This window comes from Nematolebias whitei, chromosome 10 (genome assembly GCF_014905685.2).
Source record: "Nematolebias whitei isolate Nwh7 chromosome 10, NemWhi1, whole genome shotgun sequence".
In the NCBI taxonomy this organism is placed as follows: domain Eukaryota; kingdom Metazoa; phylum Chordata; class Actinopteri; order Cyprinodontiformes; family Rivulidae; genus Nematolebias; species Nematolebias whitei.
The window spans coordinates 7,007,796-7,018,484 of NC_056507.1; the positions used below are offsets into that span (position 1 = coordinate 7,007,796).

A 10,689-nucleotide genomic window follows, 5' to 3' on the forward strand; every position below is an offset into this window, starting at 1 on the left:
ATATTAAAATAAGCTACTACTTACTACTTGTATTAATATTCCTACTTCGTGGTTTTTCACTTGTGGCTTCAGGGTACGGATCCCTCGCGATAAACGAGGGACTAGTGTGCTATCATTAAAGGTGCTTTTCATCTATCAGTTTCACATAAAATTTTTGATTTGATTGCAAAAAGAAAAGCTTTAAAAAAAAAAAGCTCTAAGTAACAAATCATTGACAAAACGATCCAACAGAAAAAAAAAAACAACTGATGAGAATAAGAGGGTTTTTTTTTTTTACCAAAATGAAGTTACTTCACACTTTGTTGATTTGAATAAAAGAACCAATAAATTACAATTTATTTAATAGTTTTCCATATAATGTGTTGGAAACTTTACTTTTTAGTTTTTTATATATTTCAAGTTCTTGGTAGCGAGCAACATTTGAAATTAATGAATAAATTAAGTCATTTTTGTTTATTGACACTATGGAAGTTACACAATGTTAAGTGTAAGGACAACCAAGATCAAAAGAAATGATATGTTTATGTAAAACTTCTTCTAGTGGCTTGTTAGGGTCACCATGGTAACCACACACTTGTATCCATCACTCCCTGGTAGGACTCGATTTTCACTGTATTCAATGTGTTTGCAATAAAGCAACCAGCAAGTTGTGCAGCTGCTTTTAGAATTATTATTATTTTGTGTGTGCACAAGTTGCTAGATTGTATTTTAAGCTGTACACCATGGCAGCCCCCCTTTATGATTTAATCGATTTGAGTGCATTTGTGAAATCAAGATGGGCAGATCTGGACCAGTTTTTGAACAATTTATCATTGACATGGGTTGTAGACGAGGACAGTTTATGTCAGAGACTAGCAGGTGTCAAAAAACAGCTCTAATGCTTTTGAGACAAGTTGCAAAGGTCTGTGACAAACTTGGTAAGAATTAGAGGTGCCCATAAGAACAAAGTGACTATTTTGACAGAAAAATCGCTGCAAAAATGTTTTAAACATGTGCATAATTAAAACAACAGGACTGCAACTCCAGTGAGGAAATTGAGAACCTCCACAAAAGTCTAGATTCTAGAAACTAGTATCCAACATCTGCAGCCCAGTGAGATACGACTTTCAGGTTTAAGCTCAGATACAATGAAATTTGATGACGGTTTGGATGTGCACACTCTGGGAGAACTTAAAAATACTGTCTACATTTTGAAGTAAAAAAAAAAAAACTTTAAGAAATGCAAAACTGAGCTGTTGCACACAAAGTTGAGGTAAAACCCTGAAAAACTGATTGTGTAAAAAAAAAAAAAACTATAAATATATCAAAACACCAGTTTAGTTATGTAATGTTTGATTTTCTGTGACCTCTTTAAACTCTGAATGGAGTTTCTACTGTACCGGCGTTTCGGTAACAGTTTTCCAAAAAACTAAAAGACGAGAGATAACTGTGAACCAGTCTTTATTTGAACATCTCACCTAGGAAAATATGGAGGGTGGGAGTCACACCACAAACTATGGAAGCCCTGGAGGCCCACAAAAAAGACTAAAGCAGTACAGAATACAAAACCAATACATAACATTTATTGTGAAGTATACCTGAGCAACATAGCTCCAAAAAGAGTTGTTTTCGCACTTGTTATGTTAAAATAACAAAGCTCCTTTATAATAGGTATAATGTATATAAAAGCTCTTGGCACACATCTCTCTAACGAAAAATACTATTATGGATCTGGTGAGTTGGACTTTAAACACAATCGGCAAAATCTTTTTAACAAAACGACAGTGTCCTGGAGAACCCTCTTGTCCGGCTGAGACTCACGCTGCGGAGTACGTCAGAGATCCGTGGGGAGTTTGGCAGCTGATGTGTCTCTCAGTTCTGTCTCAGGAGAACGCTGATGACGTTTATATATTTAGATTTATGATAGCACGGGTTCTGCTCTTTGGCAGAGGCGGGGCTCTGTTTTATCAACTTTTGAAGCAGACTTCGGCAGCAGTTATGGCAAAGCTTCAGAGTCATTGCGAAGGTTTGGATCATGCTACGAGTACTCAAAATCAGCTGATTTACGAGCTAAACCCTAAGATGAAGGTGATTTGTGAGAATCACAGGCCACCTGCGGCTCCTAGGACTCGTCAGCATGTTGGGATCGACCTTGAGGAGGGCTCATAACACAGATCAGTGGAGTGGATACCCATAAATTTGGCCATTTTGGACCGGAAAGTTCCAGCAGGACTCAAGGCTGATAAGAAAAAAAAAAGTCTGCCTGAAGAAAAATAAACAATTGTGGCTTTTTTGAATCAGACTCCCCTGTTTGGCCTCGGATACGAGCAGACTATCAACTTTCTCCTGGGACATGGGGAACTAGAGACAAAGCTTCGTATATTGCAGATATATAATAATAATAATAATAATAATAATAATAATAATAATAATAATGACATCACAATGTCAGCACTGTATGTTTCCATACAATGGCAAAATTAGTCTCTGCATTTAACCCATCCACCACCAGGTGGTGCAGTGGGCAGCTATTGAAAGCGCCCGGGGGGCATTTTGGGGATGAGGTGTGCTGCCCAGAGACACCACGTGATGTGCAGTGACTGGGGATCGAACCTGGGACTTTCGGGTCCCAAGCCGGCTGCCCTGCCTCTACACCATCTCAGAATGAGAAAGTAAGAACTTGAGGCTTGCTCTGCAAAATTAAAAACGATGTGACAGAATCTAACATAATTTTTTTTTTTTTAAACCCAACAAGCTTGCATCGACTACCTGGTACTTTGATTATAGAATGCAAACCTGAAATATAACTAATGTAATGTATTTTCCAGTGTACAAATCACAGTTTTTACATAGATTTGCTAGTCCTGCGACTTATATGTTTTTTTGACTGACGCTTTATATTTCTAAGAAATGCAACGGCGAGTCCTCCCGTGCACGCTCGGTTCACTCAGCTGGTGCAGGCGGAGGAACGCAGGAGACCTAGCGGCTCCGGACATGATAGATGGATGGATGGATGGCGCCGCACCATCCAGGCAAAATTAAGCTGTTTTGACCATTTAATTAATGCATAATAAACGCGACGGGTCAGCGGTCATGCATAATAAACGCGATTTATACTCCGGAGCGACTTATACGCTGGAAAACACGGTAGATAATTGTCAGAATTAGTAACATCCTGTCTCAAAGCAGTGCTGCAGAAAACTAGTCTGTACTTTTATTACTTTAAAGCTACTTTAATTTATTGCAATAATAAACTTTCCTGAACATTTTTTAAAATATTTCAAACTGACTAAAATATTAATAAAATATTAGGGGGAAAAAAAAACTTTCTAATTCCATGTGATGACTATTCACTAAAAAATCCACTGGTTTGCATTGCCAGACAATTACAAATAAACAGAAATATATCCTGATGCATGCTCAATAATCCAGGTAGAACAGAAATATACTAAATTGGACCGTATTTGCTTTTTTAGAACGTCTATTGTTGTCGCTGTTGTCCATTGTCATCATTCTTTGTTAAATCAAGTCTCTCTTGTAAATGAGTCCTCGAGGCTCAATGGGATTAACCTGTCTAAATAAAGGTTGAATGAATTTGATATTTTAATTGTATTGGACTGTTAGTTATTGAATTCTCTTTCTTGAAGTGCTATAATTGATTGGCCAGAATTATAACGGGTTTATTTCTTTATAGCTGAAAAACTACACATTCACTTTTAAACACTGAGACAAATAAACATTTGCAACCCGATTATAGTTATTGTTCTGTCAAGTAATCTGTTTAATTATGCAAACATGTTCTTTTTAATCTTAGTTTTTATTTTCGAACACTTGAACTGGCCGTCAGGTTTCTGCTCGGCTGACAGAAACAAAAGCTGTTTAAACTTCCAGTCAAACCTGCTGGAAGTAAAACAGCCCATTAACTGTTTTTCCTGTGACTAAGTCAATAAAGCCAAAATTGACACAAACTTGGCTGTGAACATCTAGCTTGTGCACGCAGGGTTTATTTCAACATGATGCACAATTCTAAAGAGTTCGGTTACACCCTTGAGGTAATATAAAGTTGCATTCTTTATTCATCCAGCCCAGCTGGAGGAACCACGTCTTGAACGGGCGACAAGTATAACTTTAAATAAACGTGTTTTACTCTAACTGAACTCTGGATTACAACCACTTTATAGGTAACACGTGTGGGATCCAGCTCAGATGTTTCTCATCTGCTGTCACGACTGCACACAAGTTTCCCCAAAAATTAGTGCAAATTACATGTTACCATATAAACACACAGACACATATGCACTTGCACAAACAAACAAACAAACAAACAACTAGAAGCTTTGTGGAGGGCTTTTGAGGAAAGTCAAGCCTCACCCTAAGTATTAAACTTTTCACTTTCTTATAACTCACCAGACTCTTGCATTAGAAGTGCTGAATTAAAAAGTGCCAGCTTGTGGCGTGGGTTAAGCTCCAGAGCATGGTTAAAGTTTTTCAGGGCCTCAGAAGAGTCCTTCATCTCAATGTTGACAATAGCCAGGTTGTACCACAGGTCTGCATTGGCGCCATCAAGCTCCAAGGCTCGGAGGTAGGCATCACGCGCTTCTGTCAGCTTGTTCATCTTAAGTAGCAGCTCCCCTCTGCGCCAAACGGAGAAAAAGGTAAATGGACTGTACTTATCTAGCACCGTTCTATCTAATCAAGATACTCGAAGTGCTTTCCAACTCAATCTGTGTCCTCATTTACCTCCAAACACATTCATACAGCACTCTACTGCATCTCTACAAAGATAATCAAACAAATCATTCTATAGAGACTTTAGACTCTTATAAGACTTTAGTGCTTTAGATCACATTCATAGACAGATGGGATGCACATGCAGGGGCATGAGGCAAAGAGAGGACACTTCAAGATGTGACTCTTGGTGGAATCGAACGCCCAACTCTCCCATTAAATGGCGATCGCTCTAACTCAGCCACAGTTGCCCCAAATAATAATAATAAACAGCACTTCACATGAAATACAAGATGGGTAAAACTAATTATAACTCATTTATCTCATGTCATCTTGCCTGCTGATGTAGGCCTGTTTGAAGTCTGGTCTCATGCTGATCGCTTGTCTGTAGAGCTGATCAGCTTCCTCCAGTCGTGAGTCGTTGGCCCGGATAAGATTTGCCAGATTTATGTAAACGTTAAGATGATTTGGGGCCACACGTGTGGCATACTTCTTTCCTGGAATAACCTGAAGAGTTGTCAACAGACATACCATTTACAGTTATTTACAGACTTGGTTACATATAAAATAAAATTAAAAAAACATTTAGAGAAAATGTCCTGATGCACGCTCAATAATCCAGGTAGATAAATCAAACAAGGTTGAGTCAGGTCCTCTGGACGGATTCTTCTTTGTTCAAACCTTTCGTCTTTCATCTTCTTCAGTCTGAAACACAACAACCAACTCAGTCTTAGAAACGGCACCTTCTCAAGGTAGATCAACCAGTTTTCTGGTGACAGCCAAAGTTAGTTGTTCACATACAAAAGGAGGACCATCATCAGCCTAACAATTGATTGTTAGTGCCCTGATGGTCGCTTGCTATTCACAGAGGGCTGAGTGACACTTGCAATAACAGCATTGTAAGAGGGGAACAGTTGAACACGGAGGCCTCTGCCTGTTTAACGATGGATGAGTTCTTTTCACAAAGATGGTTTCCTTACATTCTCTTTCAAACCATCGTTCCTCTCTATCAAGGATGCGAACATCTTCATCCCAGAACGAGTGACCACTGGCCTGCATGGCCCAGCACAGAAGAGCAACATCGTCAGGCCAGGACTCTGTGGTCTACACTCATCTACAGGTCAGCAGTCTCTCTTTCAGATATTAAGATGTTCACATCCTTGATAGAGAGGAACGTTGGTTTGAGAGAGTAGTGAAGGAAGACATCTTTGTGAAGAGAACTCATCCATCATTAAACAGGGGCTGAGGCCTCCGTGTTCAACTGTCACCCTCTTACAATGCTGTTATTGCTAGTAACACTCAGCCCTCTGTGAATAGCAAGCGGCCATCAGAGCACCAAGGATCAATTGTTAGGCTGATGGTCCTCCTTTAGCATGTGAACAACTAGCTTTGGCTGTCACCAGCAAACTAGTTGATCCACTTTGAGAAGGTGTTATTTATAAGACTGAGTTGGTTGCCGTGTTTCAGACTGAAGAAGTCTTTTGGATAAAAGATGCAACGTTTCAACAAAGAAGAATCCATCCAGAGGACCTGACTCAACCTTCTTAGAGAGAAAATCTAATGGCTGTGAATATAATATTGATAGTTTTGAAAGCAGGATGCAATATTTAGCTTTATCTGCTAAAATGCTCCACTGTAACTAGGCAGGTGCGGCAGCTCCTGAAGTTAATTCCAAAAGAGCCTATGCAATCGAAAAAGTCCAGTAGCAAGTTCATGCTAAAACTGGCTTTTAGGTGGAGTCAGTACTTGGTAATAATGTGTTGCGTGCAGCAGGATCATTCAGCTGAATTTCTCTAGAAGGAGGCACAAATAAACACCAAAACAGAAACATTAAAAAAAAAGCCAGATAAACAATGATACAGGCAGTTTTCTGGAGGCATGGACATGCCGAGTAACTTGTATGAGAATGAACCGTATGTGATATGAGATACCTGTGGCATGAGTGATTTAGCAACTAAATAAGCTTCTTCAGCCTCTTTGGATCTGTTCAGGTTCTTGTAGGTTCTTCCAACATTCATGTGAGCACCAATGTCATCTGTAAAAAAGTTGAAATAAATATTGAAAAATGGACTTAAGCAGCTATTCTTCCATATTCTTTGATGACCTTTTTCATTATTAAGACCTTCTAAAATGGAAATTTTGGGCATTTTGAAAAAGTGGGTTCTGTGGAATAGTTATCAAGAATCAATACGTTACATTTTGCACACAGGTCTGTGAATGACAGTTTGGGAAAAAAGTCTGACAAGTTAATGGCTAATCAGAATGTGGCCAAGACCAAAGAGGATTATCCATCCGTCAATCCATCCATTATCTTCTGCTTGTTGTAAAGTTGAGTCGCTCTTCTGGGAGGACTTGAAAGCGTACCCTGGCCAGCCAAGAGGCATAGTCTCTCCAGCATGTCCTGGGTCCTCCCCAGGGCCTATTCCCAGACACACATGCCAGGAGCACCTCCTTAAGGAGGTGCCCAGGGAACATCCCTACCAGATGCCCAAACCACCTCAACTGGCTCCTCTTGATGTGGAGGAGCGGTGGCTCTACTCCCGAGTCGCTCCCGTAAAACTGAATTTACTCTATCTCCAAGGAAGAGCCCAGCTAGCCTGCAGAGAAAACACATTTCGACCGCCTGTATCTGCAGTCTCATTCTTTCGGTCACTACCCAGAGTTCATGACCATAGGTGAAGTTAGGAACATAAACAGAGAGTTTTGCCTTAAAGCTCAGCTCCCTCTCCAACGAGGGTCACCAAAGTGGATTATTGTCATCTTAAGACAGCATCAATCTCTGAGATTTCAAAGAGGTTCATACAAATGCCATAATATATACATTTACATTAATGTCAATTTTGGAGTACAGACGTACCTCGTTACTTAGCGGTTTGACTTTCGCAGACTCGCTTTATCGCTGTTTGTGGACGAACAGTCCATAATATTGTACCAAAAAAAAATAAAATTTGTACAGGACACATGATGTTCAACTTTAATTGTACTCAAATGATTGGGACAGTACTGGATACAGTACTGTACAGTAAAAAGTTAACGAAAAATAAAATACTTCGGACAGGCACCGCCATTTTGTAGTTTTCTCTCAGTAAGCCTACAATATATTCTTGCTCATAACGACCACATTTCCCAGAAGGCAACAGGGCCCCGCCCAGAAAGCCTATTTCCTTCTGCTGAAATACTAGAGGGAAAGCTTTGATCTGATCAGAAAAAAGTTCAGCACTTATTACAGTGACTTCGGTGCCCAGCGGATGCAGAGACCTGCACAGAATCCACCCAACAGGACCAGAACCAGAGCAGAACCAGATCTCCAGACCCATCTGTAAATCTTGAGCTCTGGTATCCAGCCCATGAGGACTTCTAAACGGGGATTCGCACCGAAAGGTCCGGAGCCGTTTCTGAAGCCCATCGGGACTTTTTTCATCCAGACTTTTACTCAGTCGATCACCTATGGTCCCGCGCTGGCCAACTGAAGGTCTGCTCCCCCCAAAATGCGCTTCGGCCTTCAAGGACTGCACCGAGCTGGACCAGAACCGCACCTCCAGACTCAGTGGTCAACCTGAGAGCTCCTAGCCGGCCCACGCGGACCTCTGTGCGGGGACGCACTTGTAAGAAAATTTATTAGCTACATAGATGTATGTTGTTAAAATTAGTTTAAGAAATTAGGTTTAAGAGTTGACAAAATTGATTCTGGGCTTTGTTGCTGCAGGTTACGTCTGTAGAAACAAAACAGAGTCGGACCAGAACTGAGAACTGTTGCTGTGTTCTGCAGAGCCTGGTAAGTAAAATTTAGTAGCTACATATACAGTAATGTATGTATGTTGTTAAAATAACATAGGTTTAAGAGTTTAGAACATTGCAAGAGTGTGGGAAAGGTTTCTAAAGCCTTAAAATATATATAAATACTGAAATAAATATAACGCCGCTACTTTGCGGAATTTCACTCACTGCACGCAGGGGTGGGGGGTGTCGCAATGAACGAGGGACTATTGCTATTTAAATAGCTAGATGTAGATTGTTTGGCAGAAATATTACTTATTTCTGATGAAATAATTGTGTAATGTAAAACTGACAAACCTGAAATGTTCATAGATGATTAAATAATGGTGTTTTCATAAATCACAGTATATTGGGAAAACTGACGTTGTTTTTGGATGGCTGATGCGACTTATACACCAGAAAATACAGTAGTTATTAGCTCCTCTGTTCTAACAGAATCAAACAATTTCTCCAAAATGAGCCTGTTCAAAGAGCTATCTACAATAGGTCAGATATTAGCATTGCATAACTTTTCCTCAGAACCCCACCTCAAAATGGCTGAACTAGTTTTTTTTTTTTTTAACAGATAATTTCTTTATTTTCTAGGAAAACACTTTACAAGTCTAGAAACAAAATACATCTTGCAGGGACCCACTGAGAAGCACTGAAGCAAGTCAACTGGGACAAAAACTGATGTATGTTAAAGCAAGAACCCTCTCAGGGTTAATGTGTTTATTTTAGTAATCTTGGGAAACACTCGTGGGTGGTGAACCAACCAAAGTGTTGATGTTTCTGCTGATGACGGGCTTCCTGACAGCTGAAGAATGAGAAGAAGACTAAAAACTGGGAAAAGCTTAAGCTGTGTTAGCCGCTCGTTTCATATAATGATGTGGTAGAAATGATGTTAAGGTCCATTTGACTGCAGTCATAAGATTACAAAGTATAATGGATGGACTCATTGAACAACAAACTGGCTTTAAACCATGTGAGAAGAGAAGATCAAGGACAACTTCAGAAGCATTTTATGCTCAAACAGTCGTCTCTTTCTTCTTCAGAATGAACTCATTCAATTTTACCCTTGTTGTACAAAACATCCTCTTATATATGAAGTTACATGTCGTTAAGCACAGTCTTTATTTAAACTGCCCTTGATTCTTTTAATTTTTCTTGGCTTTTAGCAATGAAACACTTTTATATGTTCTTTTCCCTCTAACTTTTAGTTTAATTTTGTGCTTCATTACATCAAGGGCAAAAGAAAATCCAGCAACCCCAGACGCAGTATTTGTTTTCTGCATGTTTTTTCCATCCATCCATCCATTATCTTTACCCGCTTCTTCCTTTGCGAGTCGCGAGAGTCACTGGTGCACATGTCCAGCAGTCACTGTGTGAGAGGCGGAGCTCCAGTCCATCACAGGGACACATGGAGACAAACAATCATTCACTCTCTCTCTATCACCTAGAGTTTAGAGTTACCACTCGGTCTAACATGCATGTTTTTGGTCTGTGGGAGGAAAATGGAGTACCCGGGGAAAACTCATGCATGCAGGGAGAGAGCATGCAAACTTCACCTAGAAAACCCCGGCCGGGATTTAAACCGGAGTGACCTACTTGCTGAGAGGCGGCAGCTTTACCAACTGAGCAACCGTGCTGCCCATGATGTATTTTTTAAAATGTTTTGGTGACTGTAGCAGAAACAATGTGACTGTATGCAAGTAGGTGTCTGCAGACGAAACAGGCATTCCCCAAGGAAGGCGTATCTCAAGGGCCACACTTGATTGGACGAAAAACAAACAAACAAAAAAAAAAACCTCAAGGTGTTACTCAAGGACTTCACTTGATTGGATGAAAAAACAAGGCGTTACTATAGGACTACACCTGATTGGATGAAAAAAAAACAAGTTGGTACTATAGGACTACACCTGATTGGATGAAAAAACAAGGCGTTACTATAGGACTACACCTGATTGGATGAAAAAAAAACAAGGCATTACTATAGGACTACACCTGATTGGATGTAAAAACAAACAAACAAGGCGTTACTAAAGTACTACACCTGATTGGATGAAAAAACAAACAAACAAGGCGTTACTAAAGTACTACACCTGATTGGATGAAAAAAAAAAAACTAGGCGTTACTATAGGACTACACCTGATGGGATGAAAAAACAAACAAACAAACAAACAAACAAACAAGGCGTTACTATAGGACTACACCTGATTGGAGGA

At 39.9% G+C, this 10,689-nt stretch overlaps 1 protein-coding gene across 1 annotated transcript in view; it reads right to left on the bottom strand.

Moving 5' to 3' along the window:
• tmtc3 (transmembrane O-mannosyltransferase targeting cadherins 3) overlaps nt 1–10,689 on the bottom strand; it is a 57,239-nt gene that overhangs the window by 1,993 nt on the left and 44,557 nt on the right. The window contains exons 11-13 of the mRNA XM_037682581.1: nt 6,639–6,742; nt 5,045–5,214; nt 4,387–4,613 (exon numbers count right to left, since the gene is read on the bottom strand). Coding sequence (XP_037538509.1) covers nt 4,387–4,613; nt 5,045–5,214; nt 6,639–6,742 — 501 coding nt within the window. The remainder of the gene's footprint in view (nt 1–4,386; nt 4,614–5,044; nt 5,215–6,638; nt 6,743–10,689) is intronic.